Source organism: Scomber scombrus, chromosome 6, assembly GCF_963691925.1.
Source record: "Scomber scombrus chromosome 6, fScoSco1.1, whole genome shotgun sequence".
Taxonomy (NCBI): domain Eukaryota; kingdom Metazoa; phylum Chordata; class Actinopteri; order Scombriformes; family Scombridae; genus Scomber; species Scomber scombrus.
In genome coordinates, this window is record NC_084975.1 from 31161377 (window position 1) to 31186721 (window position 25345).

The 25345-nt window shown below is 39.4% G+C and overlaps 1 protein-coding gene across 1 annotated transcript in view; it reads left to right on the forward strand.

Moving 5' to 3' along the window:
* Positions 1-8724: 8724 nt before the first annotated feature.
* Positions 8725-25345, forward strand: part of cmip (c-Maf inducing protein) — a 49686-nt gene continuing 33065 nt past the window's right edge. Inside the window, exon 1 of the mRNA XM_062420528.1 lies at positions 8725-9649. Coding sequence (XP_062276512.1) covers positions 9326-9649 — 324 coding nt within the window. The 5' untranslated portion in view covers positions 8725-9325. The remainder of the gene's footprint in view (positions 9650-25345) is intronic.

The following is a 25345-nucleotide window of genomic DNA, read 5'->3' on the forward strand; positions in this document are numbered from 1 at the left end:
AACGTGGTCATTCACATGGTTTGTCCCATTTATTTTAACTTTATTATTTTTACTTTCTGTTTGTTTGAAACCGTACATACTTATACTCCATTGGTAATAGACTCCCTTTTACCCAGAACTGAAATTAAAAGGGGAAAATGTGCATTTTTAAAAGAGAAAATGGAAAAAGATTATTCTTTTAGTGCTGAGTTAAAAAGAAACTGAAATAGGACTTTTGATATATCTTTAAATGAAAAATTGATATTGTGAGTAAATTTGAAAAAGAAATACAGAAAATCAAAATGATTGAATGCAACATTTTGTATTGTATTCCTTTACTATACTGTTAAGCTGTTGCATTTTAACTTTAACATCTGTTGTTTATACAATAATAATTATTGACAGTTTTGCTCAGTGTGATCAAATATATTTGCAAACAAAAAACAAGAATTACAATACACAATACACTTAATAGAACATATTTCACTATTATTTCACTATTAAACATTAGAAATCGTGAGATAATTTCCTCTTCTTTTGTCTAAATGCACATTCTCTCTTTACTCAATTGTAATGTGTCTCAAATGCATTTTCTCCAATATTTTGAAGACACTGAATTGAATTAGTATGATGCTATAGCTCTTTATACGTATGCTTAGCAAGTTTAAGGACAATTTAACTTACATAAATTGAGGATGGCACTGCAGGAAAGATAACGTCCAGAATGGAAAGGAGATAATGTCCAGAATGGAAAGGGTTCATCCTCTGGGGTAAGTGAATTTATTTATTGGACGATATATTGTCTCAGAAATAATAAACGCGATAAACGATATTATTGTCATTTGAAGATCAATTTTATACCACTGATATAATGATAATGTAGTATAATAATGCAGGGGGGGCGGGGGTGGGATTGGTGAGTGGGTGCTACACTTGTGTAAAAACACAGACTGCCATTATGGGCCCGGGACAGAGTCATTTACCTTTTAATTCCATATAAGTTGTACCGCTCACTTCTGCAGTCTCCACTCTGGACAAAAAAGTTAGGTCACCATCACTGTCATCATTCCCTGGTGACCATGAATACACATTATAAGTTTCTTGGCAATGTAGCCATTACTTGTAGAAATAACTACTCCGGTCACTGTCACTGCAGGGCATAAATTCCTACATGTTCAGTTCAGGAGTTCAGACCTTCATTAGATATCAGTGCTCTTTCCATTAGTACAAGTTTAAAATATCACTTCCCAAATCAAGTTGTGTTAAGTGCAAAATTGCTTGTGAATACTTCGAATGTATGTTGAAAATGAACAGACAAGGCGTCATGTGTAGGTCTTACATGTGAGCATGGTCAATTTGTGTTTAGTGTAGATTGAGTGTATATGAGCTGTAGGCATTGTGTGTTGGTCAGGATAAGTCTAGACGAGGGATTAACAGAACAGGATTACCTAACATGAGGAGGATGGAAGGTAATTCAGTTAAAGTGAGCAGCTCTCATGACGGTCCAGCTAACCTGGGTCCTGTGACTGATGTGGGGTGGGGGAAGGGTTGCTGACCTGGTACTTTGGAATGTGGTGCAAAACTACAGTGCAGGTTTACACTGAGATACTGAACGTCGCTAATAAAGGCCAAAAAAAATCTAATCAGTCTAAGGGTGAGAGTAATAAGATGTTTTTTTCTTTTAATCACAAATCATATGATCATGTTTCCTCATTGCACACTATAAAGAAAAATATCTTTTTTTGACTTTCTACATGTGTCATAGTTTCAGCTGAAGACTACGTAGTTTCCTGTAGTGTGCTAAAATCTGCTTCGGGGGTTTTTCCACTTCCAGAATGAAAACAAGATGGTGTAGCTTTTAAAAGGAGAAATAGTATATACTGTCTTATAAATGAAACCCAATCTTGTTCAATTCAAAAATACTTTTGGGTTTTGGTGTTACAGCCTTAAGTGGTCTGGTATGACCAGAAGCTCATGGCGGCTAACGCTAGCAAACTTCAGATTTTTCAGTGGTTTTGCTAACTCTGTGACTCATCTCTGCTTGTGCTACTGATACACTACATTGTAGCAATTCAGAATATCCCATAATTGCCTCTTGTGGCCTGAGAAGCCACTGTTAAAAAAAAAAAGTTACATACACTTGCTGTAAATCATTGAATAATCAAAAGCATTTTTTATTGAAATGAAATGATTAAGTTGTTTTCAAGAGTTTTTTCTCAGAAGAAATGTGACTACTTCTTTAAAATGACACACCAGTCAAAAGCCGGTGTCATTTCCTGAGTCCTGTGACAATGGGCTGGCTGTTGCATGTGACCTTGCTCTCTGTCCTGTTTGTGTAGAGGATCTGCAGATGCTGATGCAAATAATATCATAGATAATATCATATCATATATATATATAGATATAAAGGGCTCATTGTAAGCTAACCAAAACACAATCATTTGTATTTTCAGGTGATTACACTCTTAAAACATACTTATGAATATCCATTCTGAAAGTCCATTCTGCTAGATGTTACTAAATTCTACACACTGTGCCTTTAAAGCCTGTTTTACCTTTAAACCATAGCCAGCAATGTTTTACATGAACACATCACATTACGTTAACAACATTTTTTTGACAAGGATCCTTTACATTTTTATTATGAATGAATTGTTGTAGGACCCATTTTGTGTATTTGCAAAACTTTAGAAAGTACCATACAAAAAAAAAAGGGGGGGGGGGGGGGGGGGGTAATCAATCATACTACACCAAGAGCTAAATTTGATCATTTGATCAGCACAGGTGGTTGCATGTGTGTGTGTTCTCTTACATTATTTCAACCACTGACTACACGTACATTTGATGTGTCTGATGCACTAATTATCTAGTGAGGCCGATATGGACGATATATTGTCTCAGAAATAATCGTGATAAACGATATTATTGTCATTTGAAGATCATTATACCACTGATATAATGATAATATAAGAGCATAATAATGCAAGGGTGGGGGGGGGGGGGGTGAGGAATGGAGGACACTACTTGCTTAGCCAATGTGACATGAATAACCTCTTAGCTGCTAATGTGAAGTGTGGCATTATTGAGGTTAAAAAATGATCAAGATAATATCCATGTTTCGTACAATAAGTCCATATTTGTCAATAATTACGTTATTGTACGATAAGTTGATGATGTAATTACTGTGACAGGTCTAACAACAACATCAGCCAAGTTGGTGGAGTTAACTAACACAACAGTGAGGTGGAAAGTCTGTCTCGTTAATTCTGAACATTATTGTCTACATGTGGGAAAAATGATGTTTGGTTTCACCATAATGTTATACAGTATTACAACGGGAGGACAAACGTCAGGGACATGATCTAAAATACATAAATAGGCTACAATAAGAATAAAGTGTCTTTTGGGCTTGTTTGTAACTTTTACCTCTCTGATAAATAAATGGAATGAGTGGGAAATCTGAAAAAGAAACTTGTCAGTGCTCTCGAGTGAAGCAACTGTGACGCACTGTTTCTAAATGACATCAAACATGTAATGTTATTGGTATTTCTCAACTGCAGTTTCTTATTACTTATCAGCCAAACAATATGTACCAAAACCTCCATGTTCCTCATAAGCTAATATTGGTGAACAGTACTGGCCAACTGATATATTGGTTTGGCTCCAATCAAAATGTCTAGTATCAGGCGATCACTGTTGTATTAATCAGTTCCATTATAATGAATGTTTTGGTGTACAGTAACTCTGTATGAAGTCAGGAATTTGAAGTTTTAAAATATGTCTTCCACACACATACAGTTTAATAAAGGTGTCTATTGTCTCAACATTAACTTAGCTTATTTCATTATTTCCATTATTGCCAAATCAATATATTAGTCTGTGTCTATGACACATTACAGTCTTGCTGCACGTATTTCTTTCCCCTTTGGCTTTCATTGACTGTTGACACAACAGCAGATAGTCTGGTCGGCGTGTTGTAACTTGTCTTTAGAACAATACTGGCTGGAGTGTCGGCAGGAAGGACTCTGCTAATGGGGGACTGTGGGCGGAATGGAAAAAAAAGTTTTTCAAGAGAACTTCCCGTTGGGAACACGTGGAAGCCTCAGCGGTGACACATTGGTTGTTGTTGCTGTGTGTTGGGGCCCTTGAGATAAAAAGCTGCTGAGGCCTCTGTTCCCCGTCAGTTACACTCAGTACAGACTGTCACCTGGCTGCACCTCCCTGACACTCACCTGTGTTTCTACAGCCTCCCTCTCATCCCTCCCTCTAAACGGGACTTGCATAACAGTGATGACATCACACTGGATTTAGCTTTTTCCACCTGCATTTGACAGATGATATCGTCCACTATGAGTGGGAGATGTAAACCATGTTTGCCTTGTAGTGCTATCTTCAGTTTGTGTTTGAAGGATGCAAATGCAGTATTTCACACATGTCCAGGTTTGATATAATGTCTTAGAGATTTCTGCATCCTCCAACATAATAGTTAATTAAGTTTTGTTTGTGATGCTTAAAAGACTGAAAATTACCATTAAAATTAGCTTTAGAAAATCGTGTTTACATCCATATAACTTGAAAGACCTTAGATATTTTTAACATTAAAAAAATCTGTTTTATTGGAACTAGAACCAAAGAAAATGGATTTGACGTGTCCACAGTTAATATTATTGAATGTATAGCAAAACCTATGACTCATATCTGTAACCAGTCTCTTCAAACTGGTGTATTTCCAAGAAAAAACAAAACAGCTAGTCATACTAATAAATAGGGCTGGAGACAAACATGTAATTTCAAATCACAGACCTGTTTCCTGGCTTCCACAGTTCTCAAATATACTGGTAAAAATATTTAATATGGGCCCAATGCACGCATGGAAAATTCCACTGGCCAAGAAAGCTAACTTCCACTTTAGCCCTCTGGCTAACTTGAATGAGGGTAAAGTGATTCAATCGTGCTACTCTTTTAAACTTTCAAAATGTTATTGAACAGAGTGGATCTATTTCTGATAGTGAAACAATTCATTTCGCTGGGAATGTGATGCTCAAAAAAAAATGTATCCGCTGATTTACAGACGTCTCTTTCATAGTCTATGTGAAAAATGTTTTTTTGGGCCCAAAAGCATCACGTGACAGACCCAGAAGTGGAATTACATGGTTTGGCCACTATGTCAAAGTGGCTTTAAAGCTTGGCGCCGTTCCTGGGGGCTTGACCCATGCTGACTCAAGTGATTTCACACAGCTCTCACTCTCTCTGGAGACACAAATGACTTTATACTACTTTTTTTTACTCAACCCTTACATACTGTTCAGTGTCAAATTTGACCCATTTTTACATATGAGAGCAGTAAAAACACCATATACACATTTCTTGTAGCTGGACTTTTCCTAATGTGATCCACAGTATACAAAAATGGAAATAAAATGCATATTTATTTTATTTTTGTGCAGCTAATACACATTTTTATATATGTAAATGTACAAATTAGACCTGTGTTTATTATTAAATGAATGTCAATTGGTGACATTCTCTTTAAACTGACCAGCCTGATCTTTTCTCTAGGTATGTAATCATAACACTTAACATAATTTGACCTCATATACTGACCCTAAACACATCACATATTTCTTTTAGATCACCAAATAATACTCTGGCAGGTTTCATCTATTTCATCTATTATGTCATGTTGACCCTTTGTCCTGATGATCTTATATATCTTAGAGCAGCAGTGTTTGACTCATTATAAATATATTGAATGTGTAATATGTAAAAAGTCTCAAACAAAATGATATCATTGTTTATCTAAAAATTAGTTTTATAGAAACATTCATGGTGAGTGAGAAGAAGATAAGGAGGATGTTCTTCATGCTGACATTAAGAGGGCAAAACCACAACTAATTCACAGTATTTCTCGTTGATGCCCTGGCATGCAAATATCAGGTTTGGAACCCAGTATGACTACAGGAATACTGAAGAAAAACCACAGTAGACATTTCCTCGCAGTGATGATGTTTACTGAAGGTAGACAGGAAAATAATACCGATTACCCTGAAAATATGAATTTCAAAACACTAATGAATCCCACTAATCGTTCAATGACGCAGTTTAAAAAGCTGCAACCTGTGTGATTGTGACCGACGGTATACAAACAACACTCGACCGGTCGTGTTTATATTTGAGTGTAGATGGAAATATGAGTCACAGCTTATTCATAAGTGAGTGAGTGTTAGTCGGAATTGGGCGACAGAGCAGCTATAGCTCTCTAAGTAGAAGACATGACTTCAGGGCCTTGTATTGTTTAACATCCACCCTGCTGAAGTATCCATGACAAAAACAATGAATCTCTGACAAGGTGCGGCACGGTGTGCTATTTCCCTTACAGGAACTCATCCTACCTGAGTCCAAACTTGATTTGGTGGAATTTACCATTGAGACCGGTAAGACAAGCAATCTGAAGCCAGCTGATTCACATTCATGACATGCCAAAATAGGAATGTGTGGAGAGAACAAACAACATAATGTATTGTTGTTGATGTAAGTCTTGCTGCTGAGAGGTGTAAAGTTGCAGAACAGGTCGTGTAATCACGTAATTCCATAATGTACTTCCTCTAGTGGGCATTACAAAATCATGTCCAGATCCACCACACTGGGCAATATGGGCAAGGCCCAGGGGCCCCTGAGCAGAAAGGGGCCCTCAATAATGGGAGAAAAAAATGTGCACTTTTTCGTTGTTGTTGTTGTTGTTGATGTTTTTGATGTCGGGCTCCACAGAAATACAACACAAAACAAAATACGGAGTCACGATATTTCCACCCGACAAAAACGTTATCCAATCAGAATAAAATAAAAGTTTGTTTTCAAGAAAATTCAGTGTCATGATTGACTGTTTTATTTGTCAGTTTGACAGCTGGGCAAGAGATGATTGGTTAGCAAGCCACAATGCACTGTGGTTAGCTTGTATCAATGGGTGTGTGGGAAAAATGATCAACTAGTGGAAAATAGACGGTGCCAGCGGTAACCAGAAGCCTGGCGGGGCTGCCAAAAGAAAGAAAAAACAAAAGGAATGAGAAGAGAAAGAAGGGCCCGCAATAAAAAATGTACCACAAATAAGTAGCTTTCTGAAAAAGGCTAAAAGTGAAAAAGAGGAGGTTGGAACATAAATTAATCAATGGGGGCGGAGGGTGGGGGCTTCAGCATTGCTCAGGGGCCCCTGGGAGTACTAATCCAGCCTTGAACAAAAGTCAAGTCTGTTATATTAGGCAATATCTCGCGGGTGAATTTGAGTGAAATTTTGACCTGATACGGACATTAGATACAAATTTAAAGGATAACAGTTCATCCTCTGGAGGCTGTGAATATCCACTGCAATTTCATAACATCCCAGCCATTAAATAATAAGTTCAGTTAGTTGACCTCATGGTGGCGCAGAGGAACACTTGTGGACGGGACAGAATTGGAAAAGATTAATCCTCTAGGGACCATGACTGGGCTCTGCAATGTTTGACAAATGACAATCATTCTAACCAATTCTGTGTACAAATTAAACTTTGGTCTGATGGTGGCGCTAAAGGGAAGCTAATGGAATGTCTAAAAATGGAGAGAGTTCATCTTCAGAGGAGCATGAATATAATTATTCAATTTCAAAGCAATCTGTCAGTTCAATTTTGTTCTAAGAAATAATAATAATTTAAAAAAAAAATAATAATAATAATACATTAGGCTCTGGGCACCATGTACAGTAAATTCATGGAATTCTGGCCAGTAGTTTTTGGAACATCTTGCACTGGAAACTAGTTGAGCAGACCAACAGTAAAATCAATACATCTCTCTTCACATATCGAAATGTAAAAAAATAAATAAATAAAGATTTTGTTGTTGTTGAGGACATTTACACATGGTGTTTATTTTATAAACTGGAGTTCAGGATATTTAGGCTACAGTTAATATGTGTAAATGTTTGACCAACAAAATAATAAATACATAAATAAATAAATACATACATACATAAATAAATGCAGCCTTTATATTTTTTTGTGTGGCTGTGAATCAGCATTTACTCACCATTTTCATGTTGGTATATAAAAGTTTGCAGAAAATGGAACACTTAACTGAATAAATAAAATATGAAAAATCCAAATGGCTTTTGGTCACACTTTGGCGAGGGGTAGGTTGTGGGGACCCTCGACCTCATCCTTTGCTACGGCCCTGGTGGGGACCGTCTTCAATTTTGCAATGCTAAAACTGACAATTCTTATTAATAATATCTGAACCATTTAAAGAAAATTATTGAAAAAAAACAACTTCCTGTGCAAGGTTCCCCATATTTATTTCAGACTTTTAAACTTCCTTGTGAATGACATCAAGTCTCCACTGCTTTCCTCTTTAAAAGCTCATATTGATGCAACAGCGCCATTTAATTATCTTTTCTACGCTTCTTCCATGGAAAATGATGTGGATGCTGACAGCCCGCATCATTTCCAGTGAAGGAGGCGGGGTGGTGGGGCGGGGGGTGTGAAGTTGGGATTCGCCCTCCCATAGCCCCCCCCAAACCAACTCCCCCACCCTTCATTTTTCTGTGCTGGGGGAGGAGGAGGAGGAGGTGAGGTGGAAGGGGTGAGCAGAAGAGGTGGGTGAGCGTGCGCCCTCGGCAGACAGTCAGGCGCAAAAGACACACGGCTCATCCGCTCGCCTCCCCATTGACGTCAGTCCGGTATCACATGAACGAGCGGGGACCAATCGGCACAGCTCTGTCGGAGAGTGCTGGCTCCTTTACACCAAGATAGGGGGAAAAGACTGAATAAAAGGAAACCGTGCCAGTGAGCCTGTAATGACCACAAAACCCCACGGAGGAGCCTAAAAACACCGCCATTGGATATTTCTCCCTTTTCTCTCGTTCTTCTCATGCGTTCCTCGCTGTGGATTATTGTGTTTGGCACCGGGGCGGACGGAATGGATAAGGCCATGGCCCTAACATATTGAATAGCTCGTTGGTGGTGGTGGGGGGGAGGCGAGACGCGCACCGTGGAGACAATTCATGGGGCATTGTGCGGGGAGGAAAATGGTGGATTATTTGCACTGTATCATAAAATCCTTCCATTGTGTGGATATCCTGATATAAGACACTGTTTGGTGGCATATCTGCGGCTGTTTGGGCCGTGTCTACAGTCATTGAGGTCGTGTTATAGCGGTAGGTAGGTAGGTACCCCCTCTCCTGCTCGATCAGAGCGACCTCAGACATTTCTAATTTTTTATATATACATGTAGGATTCTTGTATCCTTGCTACGCGTTCACCCTCCCCTCCCCGAAAAGTAACATTTGGAAACAATAAACTGTTGGGATTACTGAACTATGGATTTCAACAGCAGCGGTGGCGGCGGGGGCAGCGAGCTGCACAACAACCAGTTTTATCAGTGCGAGGAGAACAAGCCTCTGCTGGGGGAGATGTCGGAAGGGAATAATAACACCAAGCTGGGCGCAGGGCCGTGCAAGAGGACCCTGCACCACTGCAGCAGCAGCGGGATGCGCTACAAGCTGCTCCACGAGGGGGACATCCAGGTGTGCGTGGTCAAACACCCCCGCACCTTCCTCAGCAAGATCCTCACCTCCAAGTTCCTGCGGAGATGGGAGCCGCACCACCTCACGCTCACAGACAGCAGCCTGACCTCGGCCACCGTGAGTAGCTTTCTCGCCTCCAGTTTGTGTGTGTGTGTGTGTGTGAGAGAGAGAGAGAAAAACTACATAATATGCTGCGTTTCACATTCCACAGGCAGCTTTGGTGTTTGTCTTTTCTTGTCTGGACGCAGCAGACACTCACCGAGATTACGCACAGTCTGTTGACGCAGTTTACAAGAAAGCAGCGTGTCACTGCTTCACGGCCCCTTCTGCTGATAATATCGGCAACACTTTGTCTGTAGGCCGCTCTCTTCCACCCACACATCCCTCCATCATTTCCCCTTGCAGCACACACCTCACTCTACCTGTGACTAGCAGCCTCCTTGTTCTCACAGTGTTGTGCAAGGGGGAACGCAACACAAAGCCCCCCCCCCCCCTCCTTGAAGCAGGTTCAGGAAGTGTGTGTTTCTTGGGGTGGGGGTGGGGGGGTTGTACGTGGCTCTTAAGCCAGTCTAAACTTCTAAATTCTAAATTATTTAAAACAAAGAACTTCTCTTCATAGTCTCAGGGAAGAAAACCCACCAGAGAGGGGGGGGGGGGTCTGAGGGGCCTGTTATGGGTGTAATATGAAACCAGCTGAGAGCCCCTATACCTCAGCAGTCTGCACCCCTTCAACAAACTGGTGTTTATGTGTTGTTTCATGCCTGTCAGATAGAAGAAGTGCAGGGTGGAGTGGAAGAGTAAATACACTCTGATAATGGGCCATCTTCTGTTGAATAATATTGGTATGATTGTAATGTTATTCCAATCATCTTACAGGTCAGTGTAGCATTGGTGGTATGACTAAATGGAGGATATTTCCCTCTGTTGGGCCTACTCAGCAGATCAGGCCTATCTGTCATCACAAATATCACCGTGCATGGATACTTGATCCAAACAAGCACAATAACAAAAATATTTATATATTTCAAGGAAATCATACGCTCATATTTCTCCAGTCTGGAGAAGTCATAGACACCTTGTAACAACAAACATGTCTGTGGTAATCAGTCGTAATTGTTTGTAATTCAGTAGAATAATGCAGAAATAATAAACGCCTTTATTTCCCCCTCTGTTTTTTTTATCAACTCTTCTGACATTTTTCACAAAGCCAGGCCCGCTGTTTTATCAACACACCTTGTTAGAGGCTTTTTGGATGTCTGCCTATCACACCCACGCTAAAGAGGAGGGTGCTGAATCGCCCACTGCAGTGTGCAATGTCTTGGAGACTGTTATGATTGCAGAACAGACTTATGGATGTAGCTGAGGGTGAATCCCACCACCAGAGCTCAGTTTATTTGCTGGTTAATGGGGGTCAAAATAAAGCTGATTGTACACATCACAACCTTTTTAGGGGATTCATTTGTGCTGTTCTGAAACTGTTTATGTTGCTCTCTACATGCTAACCGCTGACTGGTGACCCTTCTTTTCATTTTTCCACCATCACACCGGCTACATGTACTGTTGATTGAACTGTATACACTAGCCTGTTGTTGTGGGTTTAACTCGATCATACAAGTCGGTGACGCACCAAAATATTTATTATGAATCAATTAATCTATGAAGCATGCTTGGCTAGATATCGATTGATCATAAAGCATTATGTCATGGCAGCTTTCTCCCTGCGACTAAATAACACACCGCCTAACGAATCCACAGTGTGTTATTTAAAGGAACGTATGCCGTTTTTGATAGATTCTTCCAGGATAAGACATAATTCATACAATCATCCTCAGTCGTTCATTAAGCCCAGGGGCTCCACGTTAGCTCGTTAGCATACACTGGCCTATTGTAAAACTGCCTGATGGCTGATTCTGTGCCTGTAGTTCCTGTTTGTTAACAAGCAGGCTTAGTTTTATTGCTTTATTTTTTAGCAACATAATTCCTTCTGATCAATTGTATGTCATCTCATCAGTTTATCAAAGCACACACCCATACAAGACAACCTGCTTATTAACTTTATAGCTTTATGACCAGTGGGTCACTACTTTCAACTAAGTATGCTAACAGTTTAGTATGGTGTTGAATGAGCACACACCACCTCCTTTAAACATCCAATATAAGGGTTTGTTTGAAGCAAGAAGGTGTGACACATTGTCTTGAGATATACCGTCAAATGTCAAATCTTTGGGACAGAATAAGTAGCCTAGCTTACATTTACATAGAGCTTATTTATTTGTGTAGTTTGGTTACGTTAGCAATAGCGTCTGTCACTCGGAGTAAGTCTTCTGTAGTTTGGTTGTCAGTAATGTTAGCAATAGCATCTCTCACTTGAAGCAAGTCTACTGTAGTTTGGTTGTCAGTTACGTTAGCAATAGCGTCTGTCACTTGTAGTAAGTCTTCCGTAGTTTGATTGTCAGTTACTTAAGCAATAGCATCTCTCACTTGAAGCAAGTCTACTGTAGTTTGGTTGTCAGTTACGTTAGCAATAGCGTTTGTCACTTGTAGTAAGTCTTCCGTAGTTTGATTGTCAGTTACTTTAGCAATAGCATCTCTCACTTGAAGCAAGTCTACTGTAGTTTGGTTGTCAGTTACGTTAGCAATAGCGTCTGTCACTTGTAGTAAGTCTTCCGTAGTTTGATTGTCAGTTACTTTAGCAATAGCATCTCTCACTTGAAGCAAGTCTACTGTAGTTTGGTTGTCAGTTACGTTAGCAATAGCGTTTGTCACTTGTAGTAAGTCTTCCGTAGTTTGATTGTCAGTTACGTTAGCAATAGCGTCTGTCACTTGTAGTAAGTGTTCCGTAGTTTGATTGTCAGTTACTTTAGCAATAGCATCTCTCACTTGAAGCAAGTCTACTGTAGTTTGGTTGTCAGTTACGTTAGCAATAGCGTCTGTCACTTGGAGTAAGTCTTCTGTAGTTTGATTGTCAGTTACTTTAGCAATAGCATCTCTCACTCGGAGCACGTCTGGAAACTGTTGCAATAGAGATGAAGTTTTTTCAGAGACATTTTTTGGCAAGGGAAATATCACTTGGCTTTTTTGCTGCCAAAACGAGCTGATTGTAACTGGTTAAAAGAAATTATTGGAAGTGATTAAGTGTGTTCACGTTTGCCAGTAATGGTTGTGGCTTAATGTTATTTGGCTTTCACAAGCTGTGTCCCATTTCAAGGGCCACCTCCTTTTAAAATGACAATTTTTCCGAACCGAAAACATCATATAACAGGTTGACAAGGCTGTTCTACCCCTGACGCTTCCTGCAAATGTGGTTGAGAAACATGTTTTCTTTTGTCAAAAATGACACAATCTCATTTGTCTTACAAGTTTGATGTAGTCCAAGTAAGACGATGGATGTCGGTGCCTTTCTTCGATAAAGTGATAACAGGATTTGTGCTAATATTTCAACATACGTTATTCTGACTGGCAATTTACAGTACAGAGGTATTAGTGAGAACTCACTTCAGATCAACCAGTTCCAATTCATTTCCAGTGAGGTAACTACTTGCTTTTTGGGACACAATATAAAAGTAATGCTCTGGTCTCATTTCCTAGATGTGGTTTTAAGTGGTGTGCTGTGAGCTCCACTAAGTATCCGTGATCCTGTATTGATTGTGGTTGCAGCGGGAAACAGGGGGGCAGCCTTCGAACTTTGGCCAGTCAACAGCGGCCCTCGGAGACAGCCAGGAACCATCTCTATGGAAGCAGGGATTAGGCAAAGCTTATTGCTACATAACTAAAGCCATAATTCATGGAAAGTGTCTTGTGCATATTTTGGCCCTCAAACATCACTCATCATTGCAGTGTTCTTGTGTTGATACTTCCAGAGATCTCTTTGTCAGTCACACAATGTAGGGTGTATTTTTTTCCTGGAATTTTTCTTTTGTTAAAGCTTATTTTTCCTGTTAACTACACCACCGATTTACTCTAAATAAAACTGAAAAGGCAAAAATGAACATTTATAGATATGAAAATTACCACTTGATTTCTAACTCTAACTCTTAAGTATCTTGAAGAATAACATCCATACTGGATAACTCATGTTTTAATTGCTTAAACCTTTTATCAGATTTTTTTGTTGTTGCCATAACTACAAATTGGTAATTGCCATGAATATTGTAGAGAGCTAGAATTAAAAAAAATGTTGACGGTTAAATGTAAGAAAACATAATTTTACATTACAGGATTTTACACAATCGTCCAATTTTTACGTTATTGCCTTACAATACAGTTGTGGTTTCTTGTATCTGAGAATTTAGCATGAATGTTCATTGGAAATAAATACAATAATTAACTCAAGGACCACTTACTAGCTCTTTAAGTGAATAGTAGAGTTAAAAACCCTGAAAAAACCGACTTCATTGACCCTGAGTCAAACTACAAGAAGTCTACTATCAAAGGCATTCTGTAAATTGAACTTTTGTTGCCTTCTGCTATATTGTCCTTTTTCAAGGATCTCACATGCTTATGTTAGCTGATTTATTGTACTTGTTTCAAAGAGCCAAATACTAACAATCAGTCCTGCTGGAGACTGGCTGACATCTCATAAATTACCCTGTAAAATCCTTCAGAGGCTAATGGAAGTGTTGCTGACCTGTAAGGTAACAATGAACCTCAATGCTTTTAAGCCATCAGCTGAATGTCTGTCTGTCTGTCAGCTAATGTACATTTTGTACACACACAGAATGAAAAATGAAAGTTGCTCATAGTCTTGTAATTTAGCTTTCTGTCCTTTTGTATTTGTGTCATGAAACCGAATCAGTATACATGCCAGCGGTGCAAAGAATGAGGCTAATTCTTTTGTTTTGAATCTAGTCATGTGGCCGTGTGATTTATCCACAAATTCTCTCGACTCGTGCATTTGTGCGTGAGCCCTGACACCCCGTACACAGCGATCATGTGTCTGCAAGTTGGCTCGTCAACGATGTCGTATATTCTTCGCTTTGTAAAGGCTGAAATATGAGGAAGAGGGTTTTTTTTTTTTTTTAAATTCAGGGTTGAAGCATGAATGTGCATTTCCTGAGTGGAGTTGTTGTGCTCGGTGTGGAACAGGGGCCGTTATGTGGGCAGAAGAACAATGCCGATCCATTTGCTCCATTCTCTTCCAGAGAGAGACTCCTTCCAAATAAAAGAGGCAAAGAGCGTTGACTCTGTGTCTCCAACAACATCCCCACGCACAGCAAATAATTGAAATGATTGAGAGAAAAAGAGCTTTGTGCTTTGAGCTGAGCATTGCTGCCAAGAGGGTTTCATTAGTTTCAGTAACAGAAATCACATGAATCCCATGTTTAGGTTAAAGGAGCAAGTTGTTGCCAAATAGCAAATAATCCCTTTAAAAAAAAAAAAAAAAAGAAAAAAGTTAATTCCTGTAAAATAAATTAGTTGTATTTTTTAAATAGTATAAAAATCTATATTGAAATTAGTTTTATGTTTCTTTCTTTGTACCCTATTTACCGAAAACTTCACATGTTAAAGAACACAGCTTCATTCTTTAAGAATTTGTGTGTTTTTCTATGTGTGTGTGTGTGTGTGTGTGTGTGGTGTGTGTGTGAGAGAGAGACACTGAGAAAGAGAGCGATCTCACTGGGCAACAGGAGGGAGTCGACAGTGACTCAATTCTCTTTCCTTTGACAGACCTGCCACGACTGTAGTCAGAAACCTAACCTACATCACATTTGCGTAAGAAGGGCGCTAGTGCAAGCAAAAGCACTTCCTGTGTTGCGACTTGCTCACAAAAGGCCCCAGATGAAAGGAATCTTGTTGCGCTGCGAGCTTGAGGGGGGGGGGGGGGGGGGGGCTCATTACAGGCAGCAAGACGAAATCAATCAGGGAGGCTTGAGTGTCTTCTGGTCATGTATGCAGTCTGAAGTGTCCGACTGTTACGTAAGGACACTCGTCAGTCTATTTTAATAATGGGGCTTTTTCTTGTCAGAGTCTTGGTGTTATCCTCAGTGTCACGCTTAATAATAACCAGAAGTGTTATAAAGGTTTGCCACATCTACCTTTTTTAGTTAAAAAAAAAAAGTAGTTGGTTTTCTTATAAGCTTACATAACTTACAAAGTGCTGTAAGTAAATTCTTAGTTGTGGCTCAAGATTGAACATGACGTAGAAGTGCACGTGTGTTTGAGCTCCCAGCGGGTGATAAGGAAGAGTGGACTTTACCTTTTTTTTTTTTTTTTTACAGTGTTTACAGATATCCATCTGGACTATCAGATTGAGTCGTTTTCAAAGTTTATGGCAAAACAACGTGCACTTCTTGCATTTCTTTTATTAGGCATGCACAGGCTATTTAAGGCGACATCTTTACACCATCAACACCAAGTGGTTTTCCGCTGTATTTGAAGCCCAAGGCGTTATTTACAGAACCAAGTGTCAAGTTAAGATTCTTTAAAATGGATCACATTAAAATCAGACGTCAGTGTTTTTTTTGTTTTTTTTAAAGGCCTACTTTATTGGAGGAATTATCCATATTTAGTAAAATGACAACACTGACAAATGGGTTTTTTATTCATTAAATTAATGTGAATTTTTGGCTTAAGTGTGTAGAAGAAAGAGAGATAAGATTACAGACAACAATTTTTCTTAAATGCATTTTTCACCCTTTTAACACTTGCGTAAAGACATAAATCAACTGTTTCCACTGCTTTTCTACATTGTTCTTTTCATTGTTTCTTTATTCTAGTTGTCTTTATTCTATTTTGTTGTTTGAACGTTTTTTGGCTTTTTTAACATTTTTTATTGTTAGTTTTTAAAAAGTGATAGGAGTAGAAAAAATTCCTAACTCCATCCCTTAAGTCATTGTACACTGAGCATTAATACACATGCTGATGCTGCTCAACAAAACTCAAAAGGTGACCAGCTGCAGGATGTGGGAGAGGTGAGAAAGTTTTTCCCACAGGAAAAAAAGTAGTTTTCTCCCCTCCACTACATAAAAAGGAGCTTTTGCTAATATTAGCCACTGGACCACACCTGGCTGTAACAGCAAAACTTCAGAGTGTATTAAATTGATTAAGTTTAATCTTGACATCATCTCACTTAAAGTGCTCATTGCAAAAGACGACCTACCACTTTTTTATCTGCATGTGTGGCCTTACAGTTCAGCTGTCATAACTCCCCCACTTCTATTTTTAAAAAGTATATAGAGTATATGCAGTGTGTTTTTCTTGATGTGGTTGGATAATGCGTCATACAAGCCTGTTCTCTTTGAGTAGGCCTCAACCTCAAGCATGACCATAAATCTAATCTGAACCATCTCTAAACTAGGCCTGAACAGAACAATTTGATTGGTTATGGGCTATATGAAGAAACTCTTCTCAGGGCAAAAAAGTTCCCTCATAATCTGTACGTGCATTTTTATCTTCAGATGATGACGGAAAACATTATTGTGTCCATAAACATTAGACTAAATGCAAAAATAGAGATTGGATTATCCTCAAAAAATTCAACTTAATTCTCAGGAATCTTTAGTGTGTGGGTAGACACATATAGGAAAAAATCTCCTCCAGAACAATAAAGGGAGTGTGTGTCTTTCTTGAAGCAGAACCAAAGGAGGTTGTGAAAAAAGTAGCTATACATTCAGATCAGCTGATCATGCAGTACGTCAGCTGCTCTTTAAAACAGAAACAGGACGAGATGATGCTGCTAGATTTTTTTTTTTTGTGGTATTGTTTTACAGCAAAATAAAAGGGGAAGGGAAATGACAAGCAGTGGCTACAACCTGTGAGCTCACACACATAAGCACGCACACACACACACACACACACACATATAAACACCACACATGGCTCAGAAAGGCTCTGGGCAGGCCTCCAGGACAGGCTGCAGTACATGTTCACATTCAAATACTTGATCCTCCCAGTTTTGTTTGAACAATGCAGCCATTAGGCAAAGATTTGAGTTATAGTCGGGAATGATAGCGCTCTCTGCCATATTGATTTATGATATTTAGAATAGATTGGAATTGGACTCGTTCCTCACATTCTGCCTTGTTATGTATGTCCGTGAGTGATGAATAATCTGAAAGAAAACAGAGAAACCAAAAAAAAGAGTATGCGATGGATGGACAGAGACTGCAGTCCTGTAGCGGTCATTCTGTATCTGTGACTGTTTTTAAGTCATGTCTTTCAGGGAAACTGTGGGTTGTTTTTAAACCGTGCTGAATAAAAGCCATGTTCAGCCAGGGCAGCGGGAAGTCACACACACACATACCTCTTCTAGAGCTGGGCGCTGTGAACCATCACATTTTTATGAATGTGAATTTATTGTAACATTGTTTCACTGTCACACGGTGTCTACTAGTTAGCATGATTCAGTGATTTAGGTACAGCTCTATGTATGGTGGCAAGGAAACACATTGACTTTTTATTAATTAAATGTTATATTGGCAACCCAATGCTATCAACTGGTTTGTGTTTGCTCCTGTTACCGTGACGTTCAGACGATGCCGAGCGATGCTAACTTAGATATGAGGCTATAGCCAGTAGACAGTTAGCTTAGCTTAGCATAGATATGGAGGCAGCATAGCTCTGTTCAAAGGTTACAATATTTGCCTACCAGCACCTCTAAAGCTCAAACAAGTTATATCAACAGTCTTGTAAAAACACTATGTTGTGGTTTTACAGGGAGGTAACTATACACTTTGGTTTTTCTTGTGAAGATTAAACAAACAAGATACATCATGTCATTTAGAGTGGCTAATAGAAAGATAGCTTTGGACAAAGCCAGGTTAGCTGTTTCCCCCTGTTGAAGGGTTTATGCTAGGCTAAGCTAACAGTCTCTACTTAACTTAAAAAAAGGACACGTTCATATTTATAAACTATCATGTATTAGCTATGCCATTGAGCCATTCTTTGCTTATGTTATAGCTTATGTATTTCATGAGAGTCCAAGTAAATAAAGAAGAAAGAGGAAAGTAACACAACACATTGCAAAAAGATAGTTTTTTTTTCCATTAGCAGTAGCTGTAGTGTAGCACGGTAGCTAACATCAGATAACTTGGAAAGCAATAAGTCATAGCCTGTGAATTCTAGAAGAAAAAAAATTAATTATTAGCCTTCTACTGATGTTTTGGTGCACACACATCAAAACAATAAGAAACTGTTCAAAGATAACAACAAAGAAAAAAAATACATGCAGTAGAAGAGAACAAGGGTGGAGGGTAGGCATGAGTTAGTAAATGAGAGGGCGACAAGATGAAGGATGGTCAGGTAGAGGTTAAATGATCTTCAGCATGTGGTATTGAGCAGGAAGTACAGCTAGATTGTGAGAAAGTTCATAAAATGTGTCACATTAAAACAAGCACATAAAGTCAACACTGGTCTAGTCTAATTGGCTTCCATTTAAAGCAATCTGTCATTACCTTTGGCGGAGGCCAATATTAGTCATCAACAGTGACCTCAGCTGATCCCGTTCATAATTTCAAATACATTTATACTTCGCAGTTTGTCGTTAAGATACTGTTGATGAATACTCAATACTTCCTACAGATGTGTCAAATTAAAAGCCTATCAAGAAAGGGTGGGGTCATGCCCTTTGAGCTGTTTGAAGAGCTTTTAATGTTAAACAATCTGTGCAGGAAGCAGTTGAGTTTTATTCTCAGTAACTTAACACTGACCAAAAAATGACAGTGGAACCAACTGCCATTAATTGGTAAATAAAATAAAATAAAATAAAGCAACAGTGGTAAAAGTGACATTTTTCGAACTCATCAAGTCAACAGGTAAACAGGAAGTTTGCATCAAAAGCAAACAGCAAATTAGAACAGAGGAGCAGTTCAGGAAATATGGAACTGTCTTTTTAAAATGTAATAAAATATGCTTTAAAAAAAGAAGATAAATGAGGAACTAATACCTATCTCTGACATAAAGGCCCAGTAATTAAACGGCCCATTACTATTTAAGAAGTTACACTGTCTACGTGGCCTATATTTATGGCATCAAGTGTCTTCAAAAAAATGACTTCAGTACAGCTGACATGTTTTTTAAACATTAAAGTTAGAGCCAATGATGAATGACAGCTCAGCAGGTGATATTTTTTAAACCAGATGTTGTAAAGCATTCGTGTTGATGTCTGATTGAAAAAGAGAAGTGTCAATAACGTTTTTTGTCCAGCCCACTTGAAATGACGTCTTGAGCTCATTCATATGTGTGCCTTGCCAGACCACAATGAGAAGTGGAACTGTGGGGTAACTTTGAGCAGCCTCCCTCTGAATGTCAGACCGGCCAAGTCAGACTCTAAACTTTACTTTAAAAAACTTAATTTAAGTCGTGTCTCATACAATCTTTTTTTGTTTTTCTTTTAAAATGCAGAGACATGAATGCCCAGTGGGAGAGAATCCATAGGCTGATGCTGAATGGTTAAAATTCAAAAACAGCTATTATAAATCTGCATGAATGAAATGTGCGTGCAAGCTGGCTGATGCAAAACAGTCTTTGAGGCTATCCTCAGTATCTCAGCACTTTAACATCTTTGTTTGATTATTATTGTGAGCTCTTCTTGGATATATATTATTTTCTCAGCACAAGTGGTCTTTCGGTCTATGGCGGTTTTAGAATGTCAAGTATGGGTTTTAGTTTTTTAATATAAAAATAGTACAATAATATATAGGCTGTTTGTTTTTGCACATCTGCCATGAATCACAATACTGAATGTTGACCTGTTACTATAAGGAATAGACTGACCCACAGCAGCACAATTTATAGGCTTATTTTCCATTGTAACCTTCCCTGATAATCAGATCTGCACACGCGAGGTTTCTTCAGAAACTGATTTATAGTTTTGTTTGGGTTAACGTTATATTTGGATCTTACTGTGGAGCTACTTCCAATTTTCCAGCTGTTACACTCCCCTTTGCTGTCTTAAGTGGTGGACTGAGCTGCCAGGAGCTGATGTTACTGCTGCTGCTGCTGCTGCTGCTGCTACACCCGTTGTTATTGTGTTGGTGGTTTTGTTGTCACTGGACCTATATTTCTTCATGCTGTTTAGTTGTTGATGTGGTTTTTGTTTATTGGTGCGATTGTTGTTGTAGCGGTCACCGCGTTGTTGCTGTTGATTTAGTTGTGGCGGTTGTCTCTTGTTTTTTCACCGTTGCCATCTTTGGGTTGTTTTTTTTTTATCATGGTTGCCGTTACTGTTTTGTTGTTGGGGTGAGTTGTCACAGCGGTTGTTGTATCTTTAGTATGCGCTCATGTCACTCTGTACTGTTGCCAAGTATTCACTCCTTCGCTTCTTGCTTTTTAATGAATAAGCTTGTAGTGCTTCGCTTACCAAGCCTACAGACACTGCATCGATCGCATTCCACTTTGTGTAGGTAAAGATTACAAAGACGATGAGAAAACTCCTCAAACAACCAGCTTGCTGCAGGAGAGGGGTATTCAGTTCAGTCAACCTCACTGCTTGATGCCACTAAATCCTCCACACTGGTCCTTTTAAATACAATGGATTTGAACAAATTTGACAAATGCCCATCAGAAGTTACCAGAGCCTAAAATCATGTCTTCATATAGTTTATTTTCAATGAACAGTAGTCGAAGCCACATATAGGGCCCAAGAGACTCCATATTTATGACTGATGTAGTGTTTATTATTTGATAAGTTGTTGTTGTTGATTGATTGTTTGGTAACTGAAATGATATGGTTTTAAAGGTACCCTTTGGAGTGTTTCTGTAAACACATATTTGTGTAGGGTTGGGCAACAAGAACTGGCTCCCAATTAGAACCATTTCCAGAAAATCAAATTGCAAAGGAATCATTAATATATTTTAATTTCAGTTCTGCATATCAGTTCCATATCTGCAGTACGCTATTTAACGTCACAACAGTAGTGAGTAAAAGATGGACACTTCAAAGTGTGGCATCTCTTTAATAAAGGGGACCTTTAAGCTCCAAATATATCCAAATCTTGTTGTGTTGATTAGTTTAAAAACTAACACTGAACAAAGCTCTGCTAATTCAGTGGAAGATGCCGCATTTCCTGTAAGTTCTTCTCAATAAAAGTCTCCCTTTATTATGTGACTTTAAATTTGAAGCAGTAAAGCAGGAAGTTTTAGGTTTGCATTGGTAATAACTAGGGATGTCCGATATTATCGGTCCACCAATATTATCGGCCGATATTTACTTAAAAATGTAATATCTGGGATTATCGGTATCAGGTTTTTATAACCGATATTTGTTCTGTAGGCTTCAGCATTTCCGAGCCTGCATGAACGCAGCATGGGACGTTTACCGGCGCACGCTTGATGACGTATGACAACAACAACACGCTAGACTCGTGGGTTGCTAACCGTGGCTAACAAGTTCAAAGCGTCCATCGCCATGTACACGAACACACAAACAGAAGGTTTACCTCCTCGTTGTCATTTTCTCTGTTATGCTTTCGGCGAGTCGCCTCTATGACGTCACCGTCAGAGTCCGGTGGGTCCTATCTGGGTCCTATCTCGGTCCTACTCTGCTGGAGACACAACAGCTGAGAGGACCGAGTGAGAGGACGCTCCTATAAAAGGTCCCGCCTCCAGAAACGGGGCTTATGTCTGTGGTTTGGAACTATTTCCAAGTGTGTCCTATGGATAGTAAATTTGTAATTTGCAATTACTGCAAAGCAGCATAATAAATATGGCAGTGCCATGTTGGCACTTGTTTCCATAACTTAAATTGAAGTTGTTCTCTTATTTTGCACAGACAGTGTTTACATTTGGAAAGCCATGTTGCATTTATGTTTGCATCCAGTGGGGCATCACAGTAAAATGAGGCATAATGTGTTAATTCAACAATAGGAGATATGTTATGTTGTTACCTAACAGTTTTGGTGTAAAAACCTGCATATATCGGTATCGGGTGATATCGGTATAAGAAATGAACAGTCGGGGAATATCGGAATATTGGATATCGGCAGAAAAGTCAATATTGAGCATCCCTAGTAATAACTTAATACAACTCTGGTTTCCAGAAATCTGGCCAATCAGAAGAAAGTGGGCTCATTTGGATGGAGGCCTTAAAGAAAAAGGAGCTACATCTCCCTCTTAGAGACAGAGGCAGAACTGAGGGACTGTATAAAGGGCCAGTATTAGATAGTTGTTTTTTAATGTTAGACATTTCTCTGCACGAGTGAAGCTAATTAGCAGTAAGTCAGGTAGCACATCAAATTTGCTTGTATTCTCATACGCATGCTCGTAGTGCAAGACTATTGCAGGTGATGCCATCTTCCCCCCTGTTGCTCACATACAAACACACATACAGAGGCTGCTGTTGCGTTGTGGCTGTGGTTCAATAAGTGCTTACGCCCAGTGAGCTGTGGCCGGGAAGCAAGACGCTGTGGCCTTGAAGCACCGTGCTGTGGCTGGGGAGCAGTATGCCGTGGTTTTGTTGTGAAATTCGTGCTTATCACCACCTTTGGACAATTGACAGGGAATACAAAAGGGTTAAGTTATGTTTGCAGCAGTGTTTAATTGTGAAATGTGCTGTGGTCAACGGCGGCAGCTAGCCATCCCATTACCTTTAGAGCTAATACCTGCAGAGTGTTTCTGTTCGGATAGCTCAGTTTTTGTTGTGTCGATTTACCGGATGTTTGTTGACACTAGTGGGAGAGAGGCAAGGCACGAAGCACAAACATCACATCCTATGAATTTTGGGATATTCTGGCACAGGGCACTCCAAAACCTTCATTTTTTGAATATTCATTTCTGCTAGTTGTAGGTGCGTTGCTACATTCTTGGCCACTAGGGGTCTAAAATTCCATATTGCACCTTTTTAAAGTTGTATTTTTATCCAGTCTTGTCTGCTTGTTTTGTAGAGAAGGCTTATGTCAACATTTACATCGTGTATTTTGCCAAATAAATTGTATTTAAACAAAACCAATGGGTTCAAGTTTTGCCTGGGGACCCATAACATCTGGCCATGGAAGTCAGAAGCAAACTTTTACTTTAAAAAGTGCTAAACAATTGGTGAAATTGTCAACCAATCAATTCCTGAGCTAGTTTCTTTCTGTTTTGTTTCGTTTCAGTTGTCATGTCACGTGTGTGAAATGATTTTCTCATGTTATTTAGAATTAACTTGAACTCTTGGCTTGAAAAGTTTCTTAGAACTCAATTTTACAGAAAGCAACACTGTCAAACCACAGAGTTCTCACCTCACCAAACAGCTACCCCAGCAGAGGGGCTCTATATCCTCTCCTCTGAGTGACTGCATGACTTGTTGACAGCGCTCTGCAGGTCAGCAGTGTGTTTGCGTCCTCTAACTTTACGAGAAGCAGTGTGGTTCTTCCTTAGCAAATGGAGAAGTAGAGCAGCTTATCGTTCGGGGAAGTGACTCTTTAATGTCCGCGGACGTCACACCAGAGTCCAGCAGCTTTTTTGCACAAGTTCTGCTGTGTGAATAAGTGCTTAAAACAGAGCATATCACATGTTTTAAAGTGATCAGTCTGTTTGTCACAGCGAGGGTCCTTTAACAAACCGAGCTATCGCATCACCTCGGTCACCCTTTCCAATCTGGGTCACCGCTGAATGTCCTTTTGTTTTGGAGCCACTGTTGTGTGATTATTGGTAAATATGAAACCGGGGAGGGGGAACACAGGATGTGGAATGATAATGTTTGCTTGATGACAGGAACAGGAAGAAATGTGCACTCAAATGCCCTCTTAGCCACTTGCTGTCTGTCTTCAACAGGAGCATTGTGGGGTTTTTTTTCTGTCTGTGTGATGCAAGTGAACACAGTGGCTGCAGGAGACCACAGAGGTTTCATGTGAACAAAGCTTCATTCAGTGTCCACAGTATCTCTTGTCTTTGTATGTGGTTAAATGTGTAAGACCTTGTTTTTTCTACACACTCTGTTCGCTACACACAGGTTCTCGTGCCCCTGTCGTGTTTTGTGAGTTTACAGTAATTTTGTTATTATAATAAAAAAGGAAAGAGGAAGAGGGGAGGAGAAGGAAAAGAGCAAGCACGTGAGTTAAAAAAAAAAAAGGAAGCAAGACAGGAGAGAAGGAATGAAGGAAAGAGAAAGAAAATAGAAGTAAAAGAGGATGAGGGGAACAAGGAAGGAAGAGGAGAAGAAAAGAGGGAGCAGAGGAGAGAAAGAAGGTAAGAGGAGTCGAGGAAGTAGTGGAGGAAGAATAAGATGATTACAGGAAGGAAAGAAAAAAGGGATGGATGAGATGGGTCCGATAATAACTAGACGAGTTTAAAAAAAGGAGAAGACATGAAAGGTGAGACAACATGTAAAAAAAGAAACCGAAGAAACAAGGACGCGAGAGAAGGAGTAAAATAAGAGGAGGGGAAAGAGGAAGCGGAGTATTAGATGAGTAATAAAGGAAAGAATAAAAATAGGTGTGAAATGAGGGAAGGAGAGAGAGAAGGAGAAGGCTTAAAGTAAGGGGCGAGAAGAGAAGGAAAAGGAGGCAAGTCTGGCAACAAGGTGTTAAAAGTTGATAGGTCGATAGGTAAAAGAAGAAGAAGGAAGGAAGAAAAGAAAGTAAATGACGAGAAAGAGGAGGGAAAGAAGAACGATGGGCGGAAGGAGGGGCCTTTTGAATTCTCATTTACATGTCAGGTTTGGTGTTGTACATATGATGATTCCACTGGACTGTTTATTATTAATATTACTGTGTCTATTATTATTATTATTAATATTACTGTGTCTATTAATATGACTAATATTACTGTGTCTATAGTTCCAGGTGTGTCTGGAGTGCACTGACCTGTCAAATGTCTGTTTGACCTTTTTCAGGCAGCAGCAGCTAAACACCTGATAGGTGTTTCCACCGCAGCTCAGACTGTTTCAGTCAGCGG